Source organism: Polypterus senegalus, chromosome 4 (genome assembly GCF_016835505.1).
Source record: "Polypterus senegalus isolate Bchr_013 chromosome 4, ASM1683550v1, whole genome shotgun sequence".
In the NCBI taxonomy this organism is placed as follows: Eukaryota; Metazoa; Chordata; class Cladistia; order Polypteriformes; family Polypteridae; genus Polypterus; species Polypterus senegalus.
Genome location: NC_053157.1, coordinates 179843606 through 179870895, shown reverse-complemented (window position 1 = coordinate 179870895; position 27290 = coordinate 179843606). Strand labels below are relative to the sequence as shown.

The 27290-nt window shown below is 37.9% G+C and overlaps 1 protein-coding gene across 3 annotated transcripts in view; it reads left to right on the top strand.

Annotated features, from left to right (window-relative positions):
• Positions 1-230: 230 nt before the first annotated feature.
• Positions 231-27290, top strand: part of asmt2 (acetylserotonin O-methyltransferase 2) — a 43099-nt gene continuing 16039 nt past the window's right edge. The window contains exons 1-7 of one of the 3 annotated variants that reach the window (XM_039751699.1): positions 231-367; positions 4826-4916; positions 5743-5917; positions 9807-9936; positions 14494-14562; positions 18204-18322; positions 26991-27128. In XM_039751699.1, coding sequence (XP_039607633.1) covers positions 4836-4916; positions 5743-5917; positions 9807-9936; positions 14494-14562; positions 18204-18322; positions 26991-27128 — 712 coding nt within the window. In that variant the 5' untranslated portion in view covers positions 231-367; positions 4826-4835. Of the gene's footprint in view, positions 368-1019; positions 1339-4825; positions 4917-5742; positions 5918-9806; positions 9937-14493; positions 14563-18203; positions 18323-26990; positions 27129-27290 lie in introns of those variants that run through there. The other 2 variants (XM_039751698.1, XM_039751700.1) reach the window with 2 other exon arrangements.

Genomic DNA, 27290 nt, shown 5'->3' with positions numbered 1-27290 from the left:
CTGCATGAGCTGTAGGGGGCTCCAAGTAGATATTGCTGCAGACCGGAGTAAAACGGGCGTGACTATCATTTTCGACTTCTCGTAGAGGGTGGAAGCAGTGTTGGGGTGGAGTCTTGGGGAACACACTCTGTAAGAGCTCTGGACACTTCCTTACCAGAGAGAGAGTTGAGTGACAGGGATCAGGATTAATTAACGGTGCATAGAGAAAAGGGGAGGGTGTAGTCGGAAGTAGTAGTTGTTGCTGGAGCGAGAGGAAAGCAGCATTAAGTTGAGCGAACAGTTGAAAAGTTGGCAGATGGTAGATTGGACGAAGGCGATTATTTTTATTACTCTGGAGGTGTCCCCGTGACCAAGACAACGGGCGACGGTAGAGCACCGTTTATATCGCGACATATCAAATAAAAAGCCTGTCGGTATTTGAAAGACTCCCCCGGACAAGCGACTCCTGAGTGTGTTTTATTCGACGGGACTTCACTATATATATACAGATCCAGAACAGCATGGTGTACAGGTTAATTCTGCTCCTTCACGATCTGTTTCATCCAGAGTTTGAATCCTGTGACAACCTTTGTGCTGTCAGCATGTTCTTCAGATGTTCACATTCACTCCAAAATGCTAAAGCAATGCATGTTAAGTTAGTTAGCTCATCTGTTTGTCTTACTAAGAACAGACATCCTACCCAGGGCTGAATCCCAACTTGTGTTTGGTGACAGCAGCCTAGAACCGGTTAGGAGGGTTAGAAAATAGACACATCCCTTCATCCATTTAATTCAGCAAGGCGTGGGCGATAATTAGGTGATCTCCATAACTCAAGGCCAAGTGGGACAATAACGTTTAAGGTCGAAAATCAACCTGAGGGTACCTTGTAGGTGTGTGGATGCAAACATATGCAAAAACTGCCGAGTCACAGCAGTCCCCAAGTGAACGAGCGCGCTCAATGCAAATTGTTTTCAGCGACATTAAGGAAGCAGTTGGAGTTTAGAATTTATTTTTTTCTTTTGGCCATGTTTTTCGTGTCTCATGCATAGTGAGCACGACAAAATGACAGTTTGACACAGCACTTATTGTTGCTGCAGCACCAGGTGGCCTGTCTAGTCATTTTGTCCTGCAGAGCGTGACATTATACAAAGAAGATGCCGGCGGCTAACGACCCAAAACGGAAATCATGTGACGGGAACAAATTTAAGGCATCTTAACCGAGACTGTCCTCCTTAACCGAGTAACGAAGCTCAGTTGCCACGGACATCTGGACATCTTAAGTTTAGCCACAGTCGTTTACGAAAATCGCATAAAGCCAAGTGGAGCAACGAATAATTCGAGCATCCTTTCTCGCATTAGGTGAGAGCAAAGTTACTTATTCCCGGGACTAAGATGAGTAACGTTGATATGCCTTGCGCGGAGAAAATCCCAGGAGTATTCTGTGTTTTCTTCCCACAGCATCAACGTCCTAGAGCTGTCATCAAGGCTAGAATGTCACCCCGCCGTATACAACAGTGTAGATCGATTGTTTATAGCGTGTACAGTTTTCCCAGCTTTTCAGATTATTTTTTCAATTACAGTGCCACAAACTGTAGGAGTGATCGTTTTTAAAGTAACTCTCCGGCAAGCATTATACATATTATTCGCAGCATGCGTCACATAAATAACACAGATGTTAAAGCAGAAACAGGCAACGGCGAAGTACGTGACAACCTCCATCCCGCTTAACCCAGTTTAGGGTCACGTGGGATCGGAACCTATCTGTTTATAGAGTCGACCGCAAGTCAGGAAGGAACTGAATTCAGGGCCAGTTTAGGCCATTAAATTAATTAACGTGCACGTTTTGGGGGCATTTGTGAGAAAAAACCAAGCAGACATGACAAATCCATCCACAAAGTCATCGACAGGCCGCGGGACTCGAACCGTGAATGATGAATCTGTTAGATAGCATCACTAAACACAACACCACCTGCCTGAAATAGCATTATTTTAAAAATACCAACTTCCCAGTGTACCCCTTCAGAATTAGAAAATGGAAGGGTAGATGGAAGTTTAGAGTGAATGCGCCGAATGCCGTTATGCATATGCAAATATTGAATACCGCATCAAACGGAGGCTATGAAATTAAGAGGATCTTTGTGATGTATCAACAGAGGCATGCGCTGAAAAAAACGGCACGTCAGATTAAAATAAAAAAAAAATGTACATCGGTTGCACATAATAAAATTGTTTTTTCTCAAAAATAATTTAATTATGCTTACTGCACTAAATTAATATATCCTGAAACAACGTATTTTTATATACAATGAATGTAACTTTTTCATTCTCTTTTAAATACGATATTATGATAAAAGAACATTTCAACAAAGCATAATATTTTAATAATTGTTTTATAAACTTGATAAAAATGCACCTCACCAAGTTACTTAGCTATATCCTTTTCAGGTTGTCGATTATACTTATTCCAGTTTCATTTTATAGTTCATGTTTGAAGTTATTAATAAGAAATACACAGGTTTACTTATACCAAAGCTAGTTTTATTTGGTAAAAACAATACAAACCAACATAAATACAAAAGATTAGTATTCAAAAGCAGAAATGTACAACAGTTGTACAAGAGCACTGCTTGTTTAGCTGTGCCTGAATGCCATGACGAATATATAACTAAATATGAACACAAAATGCACCTTGGATAGAGTGTTATATTATAAAATGCATTTATTTATATTTGTGTAACTATATATTATTTTCGGAAATAATATATATTTATTTATTTATTTTCAAACGAGCAAATCCGGCAACTGCATTGTATTGTATTTGGGTGTATTATTTATTTGTCTGTATTAATAGTATTTATCTGGTTGAGCAAAGCTATGATAATATTAATGAACAGCAATGCTGAAAGCAGTTGACCCGTAATGACAGTCAGCACTTTTTTTAAGTACGTAAACGTACCCGTACTAACCGAACAAATCAAGACAACTTAATAGTACATTTACTGACTTGTGGCGGTAGTTAGTGAGCATAATTTGATAAAACATTAAAAGAGAATACAAGGCAAAACGGAGTAACGTAAGTCGTGATGAAGTGTTTTAAGTGAATAGCTGAATATTTCTCGTGTGTGTTTTTAACTTTTATTTCACTAACCTTTTGCTCTTAACTGGCGACAATAACTAAAATCCGCAACCTGTTGCTTCTTTGACAGTCACACGACTTTACCCCCAAGTTATCCAGCCTCCGCAGATATAACTATTTTGACTTCTACCTCCATCCATCTATTATCCAACCGGAGCCATTCCCAGCCAACACAAGGCGCAAGGCAGGAAACAAACCCATAGCAGGGCGCCAACCCACCACAGTGACTTATGGCTAAATGAATGAAATGAGTATATTGTATATCCCACAACATTCAATAAATTAAACATGCTAAATTAAACAAAGTGAAACATAAACAATACATGTAATATAAAATAAATACATTGTTGTAAATGTAACAACCTGCCATTTCCCTTTTTTTCAGTGTACACAACAAGGTGCACTGTGTTTCCTTCCAGTTTTACACACGGCCAGGATTTGATTTGGATCTTGGTGGACAGACGCTGACACTTAACATTTAGCTGGCATCCTGATCATTGTGATTTTGTTTACTTAATAATTTTAGACTTTCCGACTTGAGTAAACAATGTTTCAGCACGTGGCAGAGTGGAGGAAATCTTGGCCCAGTGTCGGTCTGTCAGGGGTTTGCTGCTCTCTCTCCATGTATGAATTTTACTCCCAACAGTTTTAAGTTTATTGATTATTCTAAACCAGGGGTCCTCAATCACGGTCCTGGAGAGCCGCAGTGGCTGCAGGTTTTTGCTCCAACCCAGTTGCTTAATAAAAAGCACTTATTGCTAAAGTAACACTTCTGCTTCACTTTAGTGATTTTGAGCCCTTATTGCTTAATTTTGTGTTAAACAGCTATTTTAATTGCTCCTTATTATCAATAACATGCAAATGACAAGAGAGCGCAGCATTTCTCCATTTAGCTTATTTACATTTACACCTGTGTGTATTTATCTGCACTATTGGGTTTAATTAAATACTTGGAAGAAAAATGAAGAGAAAAAAGTGAAGGACTGAGAATTACTCGTCCATTTTAGCCTTCAAATCATTTGCATGATAGAAAGGGAAAGAAAATCTAGGATATGAGAATGACCTGACATAGCAAAGTTAATTTAATTTTATAGCTTGTTAGTGCTTTATTGGCAAGAATTGCTTTCTAATTAAGCAACCAGGTCAGAACAAAAACCTGCAGCCACTGCGGCTCTCCAGGACTGGGATTGAGGACCCCTGTAAATCTAAACGGATCCAGCCAGAGTGAGGCTGAGCACGTAAATACTATGTGTGTCTGATCACAAACTGGAACCGTATTAACCATTGGTAACTGCCTTGCACCGAAAATGGTGTGTGACCCTAGAACTGAATTAGGCAGGTGCCAAAACTGAAATTTAAAGGCTTGGTGAACTTCTTCTTTCGGCTGCTCCTGTTAGTGGTTGCCACAGTGGATCATCTTCTTCTATATCTTCCTGTCTTCTGCGTCTTGCTCTGTCACACCCATCACCTGCATGTCCTCTCTCACCACATCCATAAACCTTCTCTTATGCCTCCCTCTTTTCCTCTTGCACCATCGGCCAATTTAGCGTTGTTTAGTGTGGATGTAATGTATAAGTTTGCATTGCAAAGGAATGTCTCCTCATCCAGGGTTGATTCATACCCATGTCATAGCATAATAGGTACCTGCTTATAAAATAGATGGTATTGAACTTCAGAGAAATAATTTAATTTTTTTTCCCCCTCAAACAGCTTATTCGCCATGGCTGAGCAGCTGTCTCAGAGTGAGCAGGACTATCCTTTTAAACTGTTGGAATACATTAATGGCTTCAAAATTTCCAAGGTAAATTATTCCTCTTCATTTTTTTTGTCTTTTTAAGCAGTTATTTGTTTTTGGAAAACTATGGGAGTAATTTTATGGAACAACATTTACTGTAAGTGGAGATCACTTTTGCACTTTTACGAATGGCATCCATTATTTCATGGTGTCTGCTTTCTAGGTTACACTCTGTCTTTTTGTGTAGCTGCAAAACTTTCAGAAGTCACAAATAGAATGACTGATTTTGTAATTTTAAAGTTTATGGCAAAACTATTTCCAAATCTTATGAAACAAGAAAACGTGAAAGTGTTTTAATTTATAACATTGCACTTTTAAAACAGGAAAGCACAAAAAATAGCTAAACAGAATAGCCAAGCAAAATGACACCTTTTATTGGCTAACTAAAAAGATTACAATATGCAAGAAGGGGCCTGAGTTGCCTCGAAAGCTTGCATATTGTAATCTTTTTAGTTAGCCAATAAAAGGTGTCATTTTGCTTGGCTTTTCTCTACATTCATAATGGCTAACACGGTACAACAACCTAGTACTACTAAACAGAATACAAAGTCTTAGAGAAATATTTCAAAAAAAGGAAAGTCACTTATGGAGGAAAACAAGAAAGCAGCCAACCTCTGTGGTTTAGAGCAAATGTTGGTGTTGGATGTATATAATATAAATTAGATACAAAATTTTAGTAAAGGTAAGTACTTATTGTTTTAGGCATTTAGCTAAAGTTGGGATAAAAACATTATACATTTGTTTTATTTCTTTACCTCAATTAGTCCAGCAATGTTTTTTTTTTTTGAAGAAGTACTCTTCATTTTGCTCATCTCAGTTTCCTTTAACGCAGGTAATTTTCACAGCCAGTCAGCTTGGTGTTTTTGACTTAATGCTACAGTGCCAGAAAGCTCTGAGTGCTGAGTGTATTGCAAAGGAGCTGCACACAAGTCAGAATGGCTTGGAGAGACTACTGGATGCCTTGGTTGGGATAGATATTCTTGATGTGGAAATTATCAATGGAAAAGGTAGGACAGACATAAGACAGGCAAGTTTGTCTCTAAATAAATGTATAAAGCCACACTAAGATTGTTTAGGGCATCTTATATTTGGCTCTGTTTCCTTCTCCCAGTGCATGAAGGGTTGAAGTGGGTAAAAGATTTCCTTATAGTAAGTCTCTTACACAGAAGCTGAGTTATAAGTGTTATTGAGGTTGTTGCTGACATATACTTCTTACTTGTCAGTCTCTAAGGATTCCAAATTAACTCAGTACTTACTGACAGTTTTGACCCAGAATGAGTGAGTGAATGTGCCATGCACTGCTCTGGTATCCTGTGCAGTTCTTCCTCCCCTAAGCATGATTCTTCCCATGACCCTGCATTGAAATAATTGAGCTTGGTTAATGGTTAATGGATGAATAAATTAATGAATTTTATTCAAGAATTTTAGAGCAACGTGTAGTCTACCTCTATAGTGTGCCTTTTATACTATCTGTATGATAAATGTTAAAATAGAGGAGCTAAGTTCACTTATGCTACCATACCCAAAAGCTACCTTAGTAAACTGGACACTGCAGTGATTCTTCCATTTTATCACTTGTGCTCCTTTTCACACACTATTATGGTCTTTCTGCCCTTGAGCAAGGTCCTTAACCTGCAATTACTCCGTCCTGGGTATGACATTAATCTACATCCAGTCCTGCAAGCAGGTGCTCACAATTACAGGGGAAACCTAGGGTTTGGTGGCATAATTGGCACTTCAGCCACTTTAAAAACCTCACACTGTTCCAGTGTGGTGCTAATGTGTCACCCTCCGCACTTGGCTCCCAGTCCAGGTAGTTCATTGTTTGGTGGGTTCAGCAACGCACTATCAGCGCATACTCCCAACCTATGGTCATTTTAGATGATTGAACCTTAAAATAATAATTTTCCTTATTTACATTTAATATTAAATAACATATCATTTATTGTTCAGTTACATAACCTCTCAATATATGTTACCTCTTGACCATTTCCACCTAAACAACAATCTGTTTTTCATATTCATTACTATTAATATCTTTAATAGCCACAGTGTATTACTTTATTTGCAGTAAGTTCTTTCAGTGGGCTGCTTTGTATGAGTGGAACAAAATGTACCTCCTTAAGTGACACTGAGACACAGTGACCTCTTGGTGCAGGAAAATAGATTTTAATTCTGAGTCAGGCAGTATGTGAAATTTAAGTATTTTCTCAAGGTACCCAAGTTGCAAGATGCTTTCCTCAACCCGAAGAAGTTCATAGTAAGTTAATTGACAACTGTAAACTGGCTTCATACCAACCAGTTTATGTGTGCGATTAAAGGCTGGTTGTGTGTTGCCCTGCTATTGTCTACCACAACTGGGATAGGTTTCTCCTGTCCAGAACCGTAAAGTTAGATTAGCCATAGGGCTGTTACTGGGCATAGGTGGTCTAGGCAAGTGCCTAGGTCACCCTCCAGTGGTCAAGGCATATTACTGCAGCCCCATGTAGAGATTCCTGTCTTTATATTGTTTAGAAAAACTGTTCCAGACCTGACTGGAACACAAAGAAATGTTTATATTGTATGCTTCAGAAGCTCCTGCACTATGCAAAGCACAGTCTGTTGCCCAGAAACAGTTCTGAGCAACACAACATTTTTATTTAAAACAATACATACCTATGAACACTGTGACTCAAAGCAAATGTCCTATTATGTTGTTTTATATTATTTTCACATGCAAGCAATGTTTGGTCATAATGTCTGACTGTGACGATACAACTTCCGGGAGCTCTTGAACCCGACACCGTCAGTAATGTCACCAAGATGAGCTAGCAAGTGAGGACATCTGTCAAATGAAGTCAGGGATATTTCCAAAAGTGCCAAGGTGCTTTTATTAAAACAAACAGTTGTGTCATAACAAAATGCAGTGTTCCACAGTTTTAATAAATAATCCATAAAAACAGTGCAAAGTGGGGATAAAAACAATAACTAAATCCTTTAAAATCTGAGGTTAAAATGCAGTCTCACTCTTCACGGTCTCAGCACACCTCCATCTCTCATTCTCCCTGGCTCACCCATAACTCAGTGAGCGGCGGAGACCCAACAGCAACGAGCTCCTTTCGCCGACCTTCGTCTTGGCTGCCTTAAGGACATCACGGCCAGACCGTCCGAAGTCGGCTCTCCTCCCTTCTTCCTTCGCTCACATAGTCGCTCCTCAGATCCATCGGGAGGACACCTGCCTTGCTCACGCCCACTCCACCCAAATGTTCAGTGGGGCGAACTAGCCCCTAGAGGATTTTGTTTTATTACCCATATTTTACTCAGGAAGAAGTCCTTCAGAGATATTATCTGAACAGCCCACGTGTTCGTTCTTGTGATATTCATCTGCCAGTTTTACATAAAATATTTGTGTGTGTGTGAATGAACCTTGTGATGGACTGGCATCCTGGGTGTGCAGGGTTTGTTCCTGGCTTGTGACCAGTGTTGCCAGAGTAGACACTGGGCCTCTGAAATAATTCACTGGATGAGCAGGTTAAAAATGTCAGGATATATTTATGTGTATTTGTGATTCTATTTATTGTCTTTTGGCCTATTCATCATTACAAGCGAAAACTGAGTCTTCTCTGAACTACTTACCTTGCTTATATAAAGGTTATCTATGGTTACAACTTAAGAGTTCTGAAGAGGAGCCACATGTTCATTATCAGTCACACCTGACTCAGTCCTGTTCAGGATTGCTGTAATTCAGTAAAAGGATAATGCCAAAATCCCAGAGACTAAATGCACCATTGTGAACCACATGGTTTTCACCATTAGTGCACAGTTTGTCAAGATTTTAAATTTTGTGATCTGTTTTAAATTTATAGATCAAGTGCAGAAATAGCAGTAAAAGAAGTTGTACTAAAGTGTAGTTCTTTATCACCAAGAATTGAGAGATTAAAACCTGTAGGCACTGTAGCTCTCATTGACCTGGGCTGAATAACTCGGCTTTAGACACTTGATTGTAGTGTTACTCATGCAAAGCATCTGTCCTCACTGGTTATGTAAGGTTCAAACATACTGTTCCTCTAATTCAGTATGATGGGAATGCTCTATTAAAAAAGAAGATCACACACAAATGAATTAGCAGATTTAATGAAGAGAGGATGCATCCATTAGTGATGGTCCAAAATAATAATGAAATAAAAGAAGCCATGCAACTTTACATTTATTGAGCATTAGAGGAAAAAAAAATGGAAGTGAAAATGCCGAAATAGTAATTTTTAGGTTACACTATCATGCATTATACTGACCAACTGAGCAGATTGTAAAGGAGTTTCATTGGACTGAACTGAGCCCAGTATTTTTTATATTTGAGCTATGATTTTGAAAACAATATCTACTCATATTTTATGGAGTGAACTGGTCACATTTGCTCTCATTAATGTAGATCTGTATTAGAACGGACGCAAGTAACCATGTCGTTTCCTGAACAAAGTAACTTGACCAGGCCAGTTTATGAGTACTTAGCAGTCTTATTATTATTGGATTGTATTCCAGAATTTTTGAATGACATTTTTCATGCCCTCCATGTGTGTTTTTCATTCTCTTCTGTAATATATAGAGGTCAATTACAGTTATTGACTATTATTAAAACAGAAATGTGAACCACCAGTGAAATCTGTCCTCACACCTAAACGTAACTAAACCTGCAGGCCAATGGAATCATAATCAGGATGTACAGTGAGAATGGGATGCAAGAATGGTTCTCATAAAGTCTTGAAATATTGCTTTTTTTCTTTTGTGAGTTGATAGGTTTACAAATATTGCTGTTTGTACTTGTTCATTGGCACTGTAGTTACTTGAAAACACCAGGTTCATTTAGTTTAAAATTGGAATTTTCATATTAATTAATTGATCAAACTATTTGTTTTTAAGCATTTTACAGCAGCACTGATGTCTCTGATCTTTATTTGGCTAAAGCAAGCCCAAAATCTCTGAGTAACATGATTCTGTACCAGTCTCAGAATATATACCCACTGTGGAACTTCCTGCCTGATGCTGTGCGGTAAGTCAGCTTTCATGTGTTGTTTTGGCTGCATACTTTTTAAAGGTTCTTGCTTCAAGTTATTTTGTTCTCTTATTAAATGTTTATTGATTGCACATACAGTGATTTGTGAGAAATGGGCAGGCAGTGTGGTGCAGTGGTTAAGGCTTTGGACTTCAAACCATGAGGTTATGGATTCAAATCCCACCACTGACACTGTGTGACCAATTGTATCTGAAATGTTGTAAGTTGTGCTGGATAAAAGCATCCATAGTAATAAGTAAGTTAAAAGAAAAAATAATCTTGAGTACTTGGCCAAGTCACAGTGATAACAGACTGAATGTTTACTGGTGAATTTTCAGGAAGTTCAAGGCTATTTGATGGATATAGATTTCCACCAAATCTTGGGTTTCTCCTGTTATTCCTCCCTCTAGTTCTTGCATGACAGATCAGGGGTATCATCATAAGATGTCCAAACCAGGGCAATTGCTTCCTCTCAGTTCTAATCAGACAGTCTGTTCCAAAGTCCTCCTTGATTGTGAAGCACTTCATTTGCATTTTTTCCCAGTCTAATTCATTCACATAGTACTTAAAGCAAGGCTAGTACTGTATTTGTAATTGAGTGGGCTTGAGAAATACCCTGGCTGCCAAGCTAATTTTGAGAGCTGAAAAATTACCGAACCATTAAAGAATTATCATTAAACCACATGTTTGTGTCAAACTTTCCCACTCATTATGAAAATAAACAGTGAAAGTCTGTAATATAATAACAAAAATAAAAGAAAAAAGAAACATATATGTCTAAAATGGATAGATAAATATCAACTAATAAAAGAAACTAGTTTGATACATTATGATGTTTGAAACAGATCTAAAATGAAAAGAAACAAGAGTAACAGCAAAACTATTAAAACAAACTTGACCATTTAGTAATGATAATAAACAAAACTAAAAATTAAATGAATTCCCCAACTGGGACCTATGCCATAAACACAAAACTGTTCATTCATTCCAATAGTTTGACATAATGAATGGGAGTTGTCAGTGTTAGCTGTCGATGACTAAAATTGTCTCTTTATCTTAATAAAGACAGATTGTAGAATTTACTTGAGAAGATAAACTTGCTCTCCATTGTGCATCTTGGAGAACTTTCTCAAAATTTTATAGAAAATGGCAATATTTTCTGTGCTGTTTTTAAACCAGTTAAGCTTACTAGCATAAGGAAAAAATGCCATAGCTCTTCTTGTAATTTTATGAAGGACTGCAGAAGCCTAAGTCTAAACCAGAAGCACCAGTTGTAAGACAGGTATTAACCCTGGATGAGGTATCAGTAAAGCATGTAGGAAGCTCACAGACAACTGCGGCAGCTCAAAGTCCATCTGAAAGATGCAAAGTGAAGTACAAAAAGCAAAAACCCATACATAGACTTGAAAAAATGTGGATGTTTCACAAAGGCTTTCAATCCAGGACCTAAATATAGTAGTTTAATTCCAAAATCCCTAAATTTAGTACTGAAAATATATACAATTTGTAACAATGTAGCATTTTCATTATAGGTCACAAAATCTGTAATTGAAAAAAATCACACACCTATTCTTTATCAAGCAGGACAATATTGTACATCAATTAAATGTTGCTGTAAATCCCCCTGTTTTAATTAATAAGAGTCTGTATAACACAACATTGCTGTTTTCTCTTTTTTCCATTTTATTACTATCTTGCTCTCTGTTCTGAGCAAGGATGAGAGTTTTAATGTGGTTTATGATTACATATTTTGTTTCAGTGATATTTGGCATATATAAACCGCTCAAAAAATTAAAGGAACACTTCGAAAACACATCAGATCTCAATGGGGAAAAAAATCATGCCGGATATCTATACTGATATGGACTGGGTAATGTGTTAGGAATGAAAAGATGCCACATTGTTTGATGGAAATGAAAATTATCAACCTACAGAGGGCTGAATTCAAAGGCACCCTGGAAATCAGAGTGAAAAAATGATGCGGCTGGCTAGTCCACTGTGCCGAAATTTCCTTGCAGCAACTCAAAATCGTACTTAGTAGTTTGTATGGCCCCCACATACTTGCTTGCATACCTGACATGTCAGGGCATGCTCCTAATGAGACTACGAATGGTGTCCTGGGGTTCTCCTCCCAAATCTGGACCAGGGCATCTCTGAGCTCCTGGACAGTCTGAGGTGCAACCTGGCGGTGTTGGATGGACCGAAACATATTGTCCCAGAGATGTTCTATTAGATTTAGGTCACGTGAGCGTGGGGGTCAGTCAATGGTATCAATTCCTTCATCCTCCAGGAACTGCCTGCATACTCTCACCACATGACGCCTGGCATTGTCATGTACCAGAGTAACCCAGCACCCACTGCACCAGCATAGGATTTCATCTTGATATGCCTCCCCAGACCATCACTGCTCCACCGCCAAGCTGGTCATGTTGAGCGATGTTACAGGCAGCACAACGTTCTCCACGGCTTCTCCAGATCCTTTCACATCTGTCACATGTGCTCAGGGTGAACCTGCTGTCATCTGTGAAAAGCACAGCGTGCCAGTGGTGGACCTGCCAATTCTGGTATTCTATGGCAAATGCCAGTCAAGCTCCATGGTGCCGGGCAGTGAGCACAGGGCCCACTAGAGGACATCGGGCCCTCAGGCCACCCTCATGAAGCCTGTTTCTGATTGTTTGGTCAGAGACATTCACACCAGTGGTCTGCTGGAGGTCATTTTGTAGGGCTCTGGCAGTGCTCATCCTGTTTCTCCTTGCCCTAAAGAGCAGATACCAGTCCTGCTAATGGGTCAAGGCCCTTCTAAGGCCCTGTCCAGCTCTCCTAGAGTAACTGCCTATCTCCTGGAATCTCCTCCATGCCCTTGAGACTGTGCTGGGAGACACAGCAAACCTTCTGGCAATGGCACGTATTGATGTGCCATCCTGGAGAATTTGGACTACCTGTGCAACCTCTGTAGGGTCCAGGTATCTCCTCATGCTACCAGTAGTGACACTGACCATAGCCAAATGCAAAACTAGTGAAAAAACAGTCAGAAAAGATGAGGAGGGAAAAATGTCAGTGGACTTCACCTATTAAACCATTCCTGTTTTGGGAGTCGTCACATTGTTGCCCCTCTAGTGCATCTGTTGTTAATTTCATTAACACCACAGCAGCTGAAACTGATTAACAACCCCCTCTGCTACTTAACTGACCAGATTAATATCCCATAAGTTTCATTGACTTTATGCTATACTCTGATTAAAAAGTGTTCTTTTAATTTTTTTAGCAGTATATATATACATAGTTCTAATTGAACATGCTTTTTAAATGTTGTAATTTTGTTTTACTTTAACTTATGTTTAAATGCCATATTATTTCAATTCTTCTGTAATGTGTTGATCTGAAACAAATAAAGCTTAATATTAAAAATCCTTCTTGTTTTCATCATATAAAAATCGCTTTGTAGCAAAATTCAATGATTTTGTATTTTGCAAGAAATGTATTTACCAGTTAGACAACTGTTAGAGATTGTATTGCTTTGTGACGCACCTACTCTTCTGTCTCATTCTGCAACAGTGTTACCAGCTGTTAATGTAGCTGTAGAATGAAATAACATTTTGATCAAGATAAAGAAAAGCCACTTGGAAAGTTGTATGGAAAAATATTTATAAATCTGGATCTAAATGGTTACTCTTTTTGTGAATGTTTGGAATTCCACACCAATTCAGAATCTCTTAGCCCCACTAAATGATAAAAAGCAATATGTAAATAAATTGTCCTTTGAAGTCTTGGTAAAGAGGAGGAGGTATCTGATTTAAATAAAATGTACTATTGTATGTTTTAGTTATTTGTAATTTATTAATTTTAATGAAATGTCAAAATCAAAAGAGAAATGTTCTATTTAAATTGCAGAAGGCAAAGTTTTGTGTTTATCTATCAGAGAAGAGGAGTAGGCATAAAGAAGAAAGAAGAAACTATATGCTTTTTATGGACATGTCAAACACATCCTTTAGATAGAAGAAATGATTATAAGGAGGTTTATCATCCCGTCTGTATATTAAGCTTCCTTTTCCCAGTACACGGTCATAATTCAGGATCTGTCTAGGTATTTACCATGGATGGAAAGTCAGTTCATTATAGGGCACACTTTTACACTAACTTAGTTTAGAGTTGGCAATTAACATGATTGCATGTCCTTGGACTGTGGAACTGTGCCTAAGTCTCTCAACACAGGAAGATAAACAAACTGTACATGGGATACATAACACCTGGGAAATGAATTGCAGTCTTAGAGTTGTGACGCAGTAACATCACTCAGTGCTTCCCTGAAGACTTGTTTTAGTATTCAGGATGATTTAACAATGCAACTCTTTTAAACCTCTCTCTCCTTAGTACTTTTCTAGGTGCTTATGTAAAACAAGGGGCTGATGATAGATTCTAGCTGCCTATGACAACCTAATAGTAAAAAATGTTTAGAAAATTGATACTGGGATGTAAAACTAAATTGTTATTTTCAAGGAAATCTATACATGTTACTTGCATGTGGAGGCTTATATAACAATCTCCATTTTATAGGGAGGGAAGAAGTCAGAATGAAAAAGCATTTGGGGCGTCTTCCAAGGACACTTGTGAAGCCCCTTTTAGGTGAGTGAGATTAAGCTGCTAAAATTATTGCCTGCAGTAAATATGCTTGTATGTAAAATGCTCAGATTTGTGCAAAATGTCAACAAATGTATACTGAAAGAAAGAATTATGACAGTGACCAATAAAAATAGTTCTTATGTTATTGCTCAAATGTCATAAATTTCAGAGAAATACAATATTACCATCTTCTATAATCAGTTCAGTAATCAGATACAGTGTAGTCAAACATACTGTCATTTAATACTGAAACAGTAAAGACTTGAGGAATGAAACTAGAAAAAAATGGTGATAAGCAGAAATAGTTTTCTGTTCTTTTCCTCAAAATGTAATAAGTGTTCCTATATATTCAATGATTTCCTCATGTTGTTGTGATAATGGAGTCTCAAACATCGCAAAATGGGCGTGAGGCCTCCTAAAATTACCATAAAGGCAAGGCAACAACCTAACCAGCATGCCTGAGGAAACTCACCCCAAATCTAGCTAGTCTCACATCTGCTAGCTGCAAGCTTCAGCCTAGCAGTTCTCAAACACTGATATGTTGATACAATAACAATAAATGTTCCAAAATATATCAAAATCACAACAAGAAGGATGATGACCATAAACCTTGGATTGTAGAAAGAAGGACAAATAAAGAATCCTTTATAATTCAGACTTATTAACAAAAAGAAAAAGATGTAAGGTGTAATTGAGTGCTCACAGGACCCTGCAAAGCCCAATAAACAAAAATAAACAACATTGTCTTGCATCACTGTACTGCCAGAGGCCTGTAGATCCAGCAATCCAGTAATATTGTTGAGGACCCTTGGGAGTGTTACTCCCTGTTAGGCAAGAGTGCCCCAGTCAACTAGGGAGCAGCAGGGGTTTCCTTTTCTTTCTTTTGTATATTATCCCTTGCTGGCAATTGTGACGAACCAGAAATTTGTGGAATGTCTGTCCCTTTCAAAGCTGTCAAAGTGACAGATTTGCAGGAGTGGATGAGACCCACCCAAAAATGCTGCAAGCCTGGGATACTTTGTCGATGCTTTGACTAACCAACCTTTTTAAAGAAGTATGAAAGGTTGGAACACTGCCTCACAAATAATAGACTGGGATGGTGGTACCCATTTTTTAAAAGGGGTACAAAAGGGCTGTGTCTAGCAGTAAGACAGGTTCCACAAATAGATCAGGTTAATTTGCTGGGAAACACATTGTGGCAAAGCAATTCTGCTTGTAGTGCAGTCTAGTAAGCTTATATTAAAGAATAATTTGCGTGTAATCCACCCTGACTGAATATCTGGAGGGTGAATGTTACTGTAGCAGTTAGGACTCTTTCTTTCTCTCTCTCCCTCTGTTTGTGAAGGTGCTGTCAGTACTCTTGTTGCTATCTTGTCCAGGTGTTATGTGAGCATGTAGAAATTTGGTGGGTGTAAGGTTACAAATGCCTGTAATTCAAAAGTTTTAAGATTGAGTCGGTCAGATGTTTGTGTTGTTCCAATGTGGACAGAGTTCAGTAGCTATGGGGCTCTTAAATGACACCACATAGTAGTACTTTGTATAACTTTTTAATGTTTTAGTAGAACCAGGGGGCATCGCCCCCTGCTAGCTTCGCTTGCCAACCCTCCGGCCAGTGCTACGTGCCAGTCACTTGGCATCTCTGCCGTTCATGTATGTGGACTTCACTATCACAAAACAACAAATCTTTTAATTCTTGTGGAAAGGCCTCTTCATTGGGAAGAAACATTACTTTTCCCTGAAGGCAACACGAATTAGACGATCTACAAGTCTCTGAAGTTTAAAGCCAAACAATAAATACATACTTCTGTCAGAATATATGGGCATAGGTGATATATCTCTTTTCGCTGTTCTGTTATTTCCCCGTGGAATAATTTCCATTTATTAGCGCTAATGTGATCTTTACTATCAGTTTTTTGAGACTTTCGAATTTTAGTACTGTCATGACCCCTAACCTGCTCTGCATGTGTATCGTGCCAACGTTTTTGAACCTCTTTACGACGTTCTACTTTGTCTTCTACTCTTTGTCTTTTATTTCCCACCCCGCTTGGAGTTGAGAGCGCAGGAAGTGTGTTTGACAATAGCATTCACAAGAATAAGAAGTGACTGGACCGTGGGCGTGGTTGTAAATGTTTGAGAGGAGGTTGGGACTTGTTAAAATCTCTTGGGAAAAAGTCTTGTCTCGCAGGACCTGAAATTATCTCTGAGAAAGTCTTGTCCCAGGATTTCCTTTTAGAATAGAGAGACTGTTAACTAGAAGCTTTGCTGCCCTTTTGAAGTATCTGGGAACAAAGAAAATTCTCTGAATTTCTCTGGCAGATCCCAGGAAGTACTTCTCACAGACTAATAGAGAAATGGTGAAAACAAAAAAGAATAATAAAAAATAAAAACAAACCATCAAACATAATAAGCAGAAAAAAGTATGTATTGTGTGTGAAATAATCATTTCATAAGCAGGTCATGTGTATTAGTTCAAAACTTATTAAATACACAAACCAAAGTGTCACATTGAATATTGCTTTAACTTCACTGCTGCCTGGAAGGGTATGTTCCTGTTATCAAGAGATCACAATTTTCAGCTTCTCTTGGAGAACCAATGCTGGGATACTGGAACATTAATTCTTTATTACAGTTCAAACTCAGATCCAGAAGGAGCCATGCAGATTATATTCTAGCTGTGGAAAAGGAACATGGGGTTCTGTGACCACTACTGTCTGTCGTTTAGTCCCTGCATTTGTCCCCTTGAAAATTTACACAGAAAGTACACAAGGTAGGGACTACTTGGAGAATATGTAGGGGAAGACCCAGAAAACAGTGAAGGAATTCTTAGGCATTCCCAGTTATTATCTCAAAAATTTGTCATGGATCTGCCGTGGGGTTTTTTCACAGTGGGCAATACTTGGGTACAGAGGACACTCGAGGGCATCCTAGCTATAAGCACAAACATCCCAGCTACTTCCACTTAATGCAGGAAAGCAATAGGCTATTCAAAGGTCCCATTGCACATCTGAACTTGTTAGTTTGTCATAGAGAGTGAGCCCTGAAACTCTGCTCAGTAGTATCATTCTTTGAGTTATGATGTTATGATGAGTTATTACTCAGAGTTCATGAGCATACAATTCATGAAGATGGAGACGCATTAACTGTAATGAAACTTGCAGAGCTGTACAATATACAATCCAAGACAAGTAGAGTTTCTCAATTTAAATGAATGTATTATTACTGAGTTATTAAAATGTACCCTTTAGATAGAACCATAAATTTAAATAGTAGGCTGTATCACATAAAAATGTAGTCAGTTTTATCTAACTTAGAGACATGTGCTCTGTACCCAAAATATTAGGCCATCAGCTGTGTTTGATTCATTGAAAATGGAGAATAGATGCACACTACCCTCTGCTGGCAAACCATATTATAACAGTTTATTTCCTTTGTTAAAAATTTGACTTGCGCTTTATTAACAAAAAAATCACCCATTCATTAATGCAGAATAGGGTCATGTTGAACCATCACTTAAGTATCTGACTGATATTTGTGTTTGACTAGAGGACACACTGTAGTTGGCAATATTTTTACAAATACGAACTTGTCTTCTTCAAAAGAGAGAGAGAAGAGCTTAAATCTTATTTTTTATTTCTCAATTATAGGTGTGAAGAAGAATTGCTGAAGTTTATGGGAATGATGCACTCAACTTGGGTATTTGCAGCCCATGATGTTGTGACAGCAATTGATCTTTCACCTTTTAAAACAGTAGTTAACCTGGGAGGTACATTCTTTTTTATTCTTCTAGGTTTTTGCAAGTGTGACTGTTATGCAGCAAAATGTTGTGAATCGCTTGGGCAGAGTTGCTGGATTATTTTATGACCAAAAAACCTCATGCTGCATTAATCCATCTGTTCCGATTGGTCTCCCCTCCCCTCCTTTTTAGTATGCAATGCAAGTAGTGTTGCAAGAAAGTTTCCACATACAGTATTTATGTATGTACTGCATGCATCTGTGTTTCACCATTGTTGGATTTGTTTGCTCATTAATCTTTGAATATTTAGGAAAAACAAACTTTAGAAGGCTCACCGTTTTTCTATGATTTAAATGTCCATTAGACAAGCACAATTAAGTCACCCAAAAATGGCATTTCCTGGAATTTCCACAATATTCAGATAAAACTGGCCAAGCAAATATGCAAGTCTGACTTAGCATATTGTGTCCAAACAATAATGTGTCGGGTCATTGGCATGAGGTGGGGGGCACTAGGTAGCTGTACTGCTTCACATCCCCCAATCCACTCCACTGTTTGGGTGTTTCCTTTCATGTGATTTCATCAACTAATGTTTTTTTTATTCTGGTCCACATTAGTTTTGAACTGACACTAGATGAATGGATATAGTGGCGTGTGCATGTCCATGGATGATCAGGCATCATTTTTAGCATTGTTTACTTCTTGGACACCCTACCATAAATGTAAAGGAATAAGTGGATTCAAAAATGGATCTTTCGTTCTATCCATATATAATAAATTAATTAAATAATTTATTAATTAAATTAATAAAATTATTCAAAATGATTAACCTTTTAATTGCTGCATTTTGGTGACCATTTTCTCAACTGTTTTTTCATTAAAATTTTTATTTATTATTAAGTGATCCTGTTTTTTCTCTGCTGTGACTGTTTTAGATGCCTGTTTACCCTGAAATAACACATAAATCAAAATATTTATTTCAGCAGTACATTAAAAAGTACAGTCTGACCTATTTATTTTATCAGCTTGATAGTTTAAAATTTTCCTTTATTCCAAGGTGACATTTCTTATCTCCTTAAAACAATTCTATACCGTGCTGATGTTAGTACTATAAAGTAACAGTGAGGGTGCACGCAACAGGACCAGGTGTTGGGTGAGAGCCAGCCTTATGTTGCATGACTGGAAACACACTTTTGTTTACAAGCTGTCCCATCCAGAGTTCATTGATTAATTACTGAGATGGGACAGCACCTTTGTAACTTAAAAGTCTGAGGTGTGGGACTTGTTGGCAGTAATTATCACTGACACCACAGAGCTAATTCCTGGACTGAGACTTATAATATAATGCAGAATGGCTGGAGAATCATAGAGCAACATGTTGGTCTATCCAAACACTGCTAAATGTCTATTTAACCTTCAAGTATTTTAAATAATAAGCTGCACTTAAGATATTTAAAAGAAAAACAAGTAGGTATTAATAGTGACATGTGCAGATCTTTTGGTGGGCAGTGGCTCAAAGTGGGAGACATGACACATTATAGGACAGGATTTGTTACATTTTAATCCTGGACACAAATTAATGCTCACTTTAATTTCTGTGTGCAATTTCAATGAAAATGTAGGTGCAACTTTAAGGCCATTACAGTGTTTTTACAAACTTAGCATAAATATATGTCCATGATTGCTGATTATGTCAGATCTTAAAAAGATGAAAGAGCCAATAAAAGCATTCCCATCTAGTTACATGGGTTTTAACAGTGACAGATCATATCATAGTACATCAAATCAATTTTTTTCCTTAATAAAAGAAAAAAGAAGCTCTTTACATAAATAAATACATAGATATGGAGCTTCTGTAAAAAGGCTGCTGCTTGCAAAGCATTGTGGTTTGTAATACTTTTACCCACACCCAAGGGCACCTCTTTGAACCCGTGCTTGTGGAAAACTCTTACTGCAATGCAGTTTAGCTGATAAAACTCTTAACAGTGGGCTGTAGCTGAAAACTGTAACAAACAAACTAAAAAAGCCAGTGCTCCAATCAAAGTGAATATGCGCTGTGGGTAAAAAAGACAGCCCTGCGGTGGGCTGCCGTCCTGCCTGGGAATTGTTCCTGCCTTGCACCCTGCGTTGACCTGGATTGGCTCCAGCAGACCCCCGTGACCCTGTGTTAGGATATAGTGGGTTGGATAATGGATGGTGCAAAGACATTGCTGCTACTTACATGTCATGAGATCATACAAACATATATAACTGACACAAAAATAATTAGCATAGACCATATTTTATTTTCCAGATGGAGCGGAAAAGAGTCTGGCTTTAAGATTTAACTAATATTATACTATTATAATGTCCTGAGCAAAATTGCTAGAATGGCTCTATGAGTCAAATGGTTGGGAAGAAGTCCATGGAAGTTAAGGTTATGTTACATAAAACACTTGTGAGACCTCTTCTGCACTACTATATACAGTTTTGGTCTCCATATTACAAGTACAAAAAAAGACAAAACCGTGACAGAGAAAATACAAATAAGAGGGCATACTGTAAGTTTGTTGCTGCTTTTTCTCCTTTTCTTGCTATGAAAAGAAGGTGCAGCCTAATGCTTAGGTTCTGACTGGAGAAAGGGGCATTTGAGCTAATGAGGGGAAAGGGTCTAGGACTTGAGCCACTGCAGCCACCCTTTTGTGAACATCACTGGGTACTGGATTGTGCCAGTTTAATACCATTTTGATGGTTGATATTACCATACAGACTGCTTTAAAAACTGCATACAGGCTACAAAACAGAAACATATGCTATGCTCAGATGATCTTCAGTGTGTATTTGATGGTCCACTTTGGAGGATCGTGGAAAATTGTCAGGGCGGGAGCTAATTGAAGTCATTTGTCGGAGCACTGTTTATTGCCTAAATAACCTGCAGGGACCCACCATGACAATATGATGGCAACCCATGACACACTGTTTAAGAAATGCTGCTCTGTGGTTGCACTCTTTTACGACTTTTGCATTTCTCAGCCCCTCCAATTTATATTAGTATTTAAAGATGCCCTTCACCCTTACCACTCTATTGTTCCTAGTGTATCCAACCTTCCCTAACCTTTCCTGTGTATTTATGGACTTTTATGTTTTGTTTTGTTTTTTGCCTGTGATATTTTGTTCTTTTCTATGTTTTGACCTTTCGCTGGAACTTTCTCCTCTAGCTTTTTGTCTGTGTGTGTTGGGTTTGTTTGTCTGACCATGTTTCCCTATTTTCATGCCACTTGTCTCATATCCTCCAGTCTGTCTTCCAACAGTGTTGCCAGCTCCTGTAGTCTTATGAAATTCATCTGAGACCACCATGCTCCTGAATGACCACATGTCCAAACATGTCATGAGTTAGCTCTGAGTGCCAAAGATGGAGAGATGATCGGTTTTGGGCAGAGCAAAGTAACTTAAAAATGACTAAACTGTAAAACTTAATGACATCTCTCAAGCTGCTGCTTTAGCTTGGCTTATTACAGACGTCACAGAAAGTAATTGAAGATGTGGTTTTGAATTTGATTCTAAGATTTTAGAGCCTAAGATCTTATGTAGCCCATACTAATAGCTGGCCTGTTCCATTTTTTACTCTTAAAAACTGTATTCATATGAAGTTGATACTTTCATAGTTTGATATGGAACTATGTGGTTGTTTGTGCAATAATAAGTTTTTGCAGAAAGTAGTAAAAATGCTTTAAGCTCTATTATCTAAGATTGTCCCTTCCGGTTTATTAACATGCAAAACCCAGCAAATATCCAGAGTGAAATTACTAAAATGCCAACATGAGCCCAGTAGTTGGTTGAAAACAAGTCTGCGAAGTTTAAGGTTATACTACAGAACACACCTGTGAGACCTCATCTGCACTACTTTATGCAGTTTTGGTCTCCATATTATAATAAAGACATAAACGTGACAGAGAAAGTAAAAATAAGAGGAAAGATTAAACAAGCTGTAGCCTCATGCTTTTCAGTATAGCTACATAGTCACTAGGCTATTGGGCCACTGATCAAATAAAAATTACTCAGTTCTTCTTCATAGGAAGCGTCATCTTGAATGCATACAAGTTTATTTATATTTCAACAGTTGAATCAGCCAGTTAATTGACTTAAGATGTAGCCACATGTTGGAGTGATACTTGGTTGTGTTTCTCCTGCTTGAGGATGTGCTTGTGTAATGGAAGATGCAAAGGAAAGCTTTTGGTGTAGTGAAAGCAGGAACACTTTTTTATATGAAAAACAAAAAAAGAGATGGTATTACAGACCATTGGTCACATTTAGAAAAGCCGTTCAGTCTCAGTTACGTATGATGTAAAACAACTTCATTATGTGGTTTAAACTGTGTCTCAAAAACAGTGGAGTTATCTGCATACAAGAATTCTTCTAAATTTACAATAAGCAATGGAAGAAAATAGATTTTTAAACTATCAGGATGTTTTAAATACAGCATAAAAGTACTTTGTATTGAAAAGTACTGTAGTAAATTTCTGATAACCAGTTTTTGTTCTGAATGAAGAAGTGTCCAGTTTTCCAAAAAGATAAGCTAGGCTAATAGTTAGCACCATTTTTAAAAAGATCTGCCCTATCAGTTTGTAATACATATTTGCTATGCATTTAGCGTAAATATTATTTACTAAATATATATATTGGCAAGTCTGTAATTTTTAGCATCAATTTTCTGTATAAGAGTACTCATATGGGTGCTTACAACCATTTTGGCTTCACCATTTGAGCAAGATGACAGGAAAAAGCTCCACACTGAGAACTGTAAAGACGAGTACATAGCTGCTGCATTACTCGCTGCATTTGACACATATGAACTGGCCATACAAAGGGCTTAGGAAATATAAAACTGACACAACTAAGCACATATTTCAACTGAGTAACAGCTGACAAAATATGTGTAGTTTTGCTTCTTTCCCAATAACTTCTGCAACACCTGCCTCCATGTTTTTTTTTTCCATCAACAATCAGGTATTTAAGGGTGTACAGCACAAACACAAAAATGTCATTGCAGCTTGTTCATCACTGTTCTACTTTACTATTTAGAGATTACATATTAACAGTTGAGATTTTTTGATTTGTTTCTCCAAGTTGGTTATATGCAGATGGTACTTGCCTAATGCCAACATGATTAAAAAGCTTTTGCTTTTTACTGCATTTTATTTGCAAAACTGTAAGCTTTTCTTTCCGCTGAAGTCTTTACTGTCTCAAATTATACTTTATAGTGATAGCTACAAGATTACATTGTCAGCTGATATTTAGAGTTGATTTTGATTACTTGTTAAATTTGATGTCATGCTATCTTTTGCATGTTTTAGTATTTGAAGTACGATGAGATGAATAGGGATCAAAAACTTCTTAATAACATTCTAAATAATACAGCAGCCTTATTATTGATTTCAAGTTATAATTAGTGTAGTTCACATCTAGCAAAAAATATGTTGACTTGTTTTCATAAATTATAAGACTATGAGGCTATGATAGTATGAGGGCCCACTTTGGTAGAAGTACAGTACACAATAATTATTACAGTTTGAAAACACTACCTCTGCTTTGCTATTCATTTTGATTTTGGTTTGAAAATAAAAATGTTTTCATACGTTGATATCCAGTTGGAATCTGTAAACAAAGTGTTAACCCTGGATCCTTCTGTAAAATTTGTTTTATGTTTGGAATGTTGGCATTTAAACAGTCAATTTTTTAACATTTAATACAAAAATAGAGAGTTGCAGTTTTGCATGTTAGGAGTTTCTGTACATGAGAACATTTTTTAATAACATGAAAATAAGAGCTTGGCAGCTTTACTTTCAGCTTTTTTATTGTGTACTTTTAGAAATTAAAATACTGAGTCCAGTTCCATAACTTTATATTGGATTACAGTGGAAGGGAGTAAATTGTGCTTTGTAATTGATGGTGGGCCTATTTTGAAAAAAAAAGTTTACAAATTGAAAACAATAGGGTTCCTATGTGGTTTGTTCAGATTTTATTACAAATATTTTTTGTATTTCATAGATATGTACAGATTGAATTTGTTGAATGGAAATTAAATTACCATGTAAAGTACAGTAGAGTACCCCATTCATGTTTCATATATATATATGTATCTGTTTGATCATAATAAATTATTTATTGTTTAGAAATGTTGTAATAAGACAAACAAAAATATAAAATAATGTGAAAATTCTGCTATTTCCAAATAACACAATAAAAAATGAGTAAAAATAAATAACATCTTTACAAAATAAAGATGCACAAATAACACAAAGTTCCAAATCTGTTTTTCACAACAAAGCTTTTGAAGCCAATACCTACAGTAGGTAACATGTATGTTTGAACAGTGCAAACAGTGACAAGATATACTGACTGTACACTGACCGTATAATACTGCATATTCACTTGCCCTCCAAATAGCACAGCTGATAGAAAATAACATTAGAACAAGGCAGCTTGTGCACGTACAAGAAGTCTCACTTTACCTTGACTGTCTGTGTCTGTGCATGTTTGGTTAAAACGTGCTTGTTCTTCACTCAGTGAAGTGATGGTTAAGCTTCAGCAGGAGTTGACTCTCATTTTTCATGTACTAGTGGAATCTTGGATTGCGAGTAACTTGGTTTGTGAGTGTTTTGGAAGACGAGCTAAAATTTTTAAGAAAAATATACGCCTTGTCTGCCGAGTGTCACATGATCACAACTGGACAATTGTCAGTCGGCGTGCCTCGCTCATATAGTCAACATCCGTACGAGCGTGTACTGTTTACTACAGCATTGTGACCACGTGTGTGCTGTTATGTGTGAGTCCCTGTCGTGTACCCCAAAACATGAAGCTGAGTCTCAATACTTTAGCGACACCATCTTTATTCAGCTTGAAACAGGAACAGTGTGATTATTTATTGTAGCGAGATCTACCATTCTCTTATACACAGACACAGCAGTCAGGCAGGGTCATGCGCAGGTTAGTGGCCAAGTAATACTGTGCCCTGCGCATTTATAATGTTCCTTGTTCCTTGTATAACCCATCAACGGCAGGTGCTTATAGCATGACCGTGATCTTTTCGGATTCGCTTTTACGCCAAACTGCTATGGCGCTGGGTGCCTGTGGTTGCTTCGGGATGCTCTTTTGCGTGTCGTCCCATTGGGTGAAATCCTACAAAAGTTTAGAAACTCACTCACACCAGCCTTGATTCTTTTCGGGTTAATTTGTTTTGTGTATTTTTACATTATGTTTTATATTAATCATTTTTATATGAATAGTTTTGGGTTGTGGAACGAATTATCTGAGTTTCCATTATTTCTTATGGGGAAATTTGCTTTGATATACGAGTGCTTTGGATTGCAAGCACATTTCCGGAACAAATTATGCTTGCAAACCGAGGTTCCACTTGTATTCTTTCTTTCCCTGTCCGCTGTCTGTGAGGAGTTTGTGCCACTATGCCGCTACAGTTTGTGTGTGGTCATGTGACTGCATGGCTACGTCTGATTTGTGAAACGGAACCATGTGATTATTGTTGCTACGTCTGATTGGTGAAGCAGAATCTTGTGATTATTATTGCTATGTCTGATTGGTGAAACAGTCATGCAGTAGATCCACTGGCGGATTCTCTCTGGCTAAAATATAGCGTATCTAATGGAAAAAAAGTAACGATTCGAGTGTTGCTCAATGTAGCGGAGTAAAAGTAGCATTTCTTCTTCACAAATGTACTCAAGTAAACGTAAAAAGTATGGTGCAGTAAAACTACTCTTAGAAGTACACTTTTTTTAAAAAGTTACTCAAGTAAATGTAACTGAGTAAATGTAACTCGTTACTACCCACCTCTGTGTATATGTGTATATATTGTGGGGAACAGCCCGGATACAGACAGGTAGGCATATTCAAATGCACCACAACACATTTATTTACAGTATTATTTGCCATTATGCCACACACAACCCAGTGCCGCAGCACCAATCACCCCAAAGTCCAGGCCTCACAATGCCTCTTCTCTCTTTTGGTCTGCCTCCACTCCTCTCCTCCGAGCCCTGTCCTCTTCCACCTGACTCCAGCCCTCGAATATAGGGAGGCGGCCCCTTTTATCCCCACCCAGATGTGCTCCAGGTGCCTCCCGATAATCTTCCTCTGGCACTCCCCAGTGTGGTGGAAGTATCGGCTGCTGACCCGGTGTCCCTGGTCTTCTTCCCCCCAGCACTTCCGGGTGTGGCGGAAGTGCTGAGGGCCAGGGCTCCTTAGGCATTGGGGTGCCCCCTGGAGTTGACCGCGGGCCCCTATAGGGTTGAGCTTCCAAGCTCAGTTCCCGTGGTCCCCAAAGCCACCAGGGTAGTCGCCCCCATGTGGTCTGGTAGAGGCATAAGCCCTCCTCTGGTCCTCCTGGGCATCCTGGCTGGATACCACCCCCAGCCTCCTGTGACAATATACAGATGTGTACATCATGGATATTTGCTAATTGTATTAAATTTTAAATTCAGTTTTATAAAGTAACCATATTGCACTTGTAGTTTTTTCCAAGCTTACTTGTTTACTTTGACTTGCGTAGTTTGCATATAAGGTATTTTTCCTTAAGTAAATTTATGTCTATCTAGTAATACTTCAACTTGAGAAGATGTTTTAGTATTTATTTCTGTTTCTGTTTATACCATACAATACAATGCTGTCAACTGTTGCCTGTTATTGTGTGCTTTTCCTCTTTTAGGCTGCACTGGTACCTTGGCACGTGAAGTGTGTCTTGTCTACCCACACTGTAGCGTTACTGTATTTGATATACCTGAAGTGGTAAAAATGGCCAAGAAGCACTTTTGTGGAATAGATGACTGTATCACATTTAAAGAAGGTAATATACTTACATTTTTATCCTATTTTATTTTCACAGAAAGTTTGTTAAGATGTAATCTCTGCCAAATGGGGTTTCATCAATAGTAGAATTAGCAGACTATTAACCAATATTATATAGTATGGCAATGGGTCCGGCATAAAACTCATTGACGGATTGAAA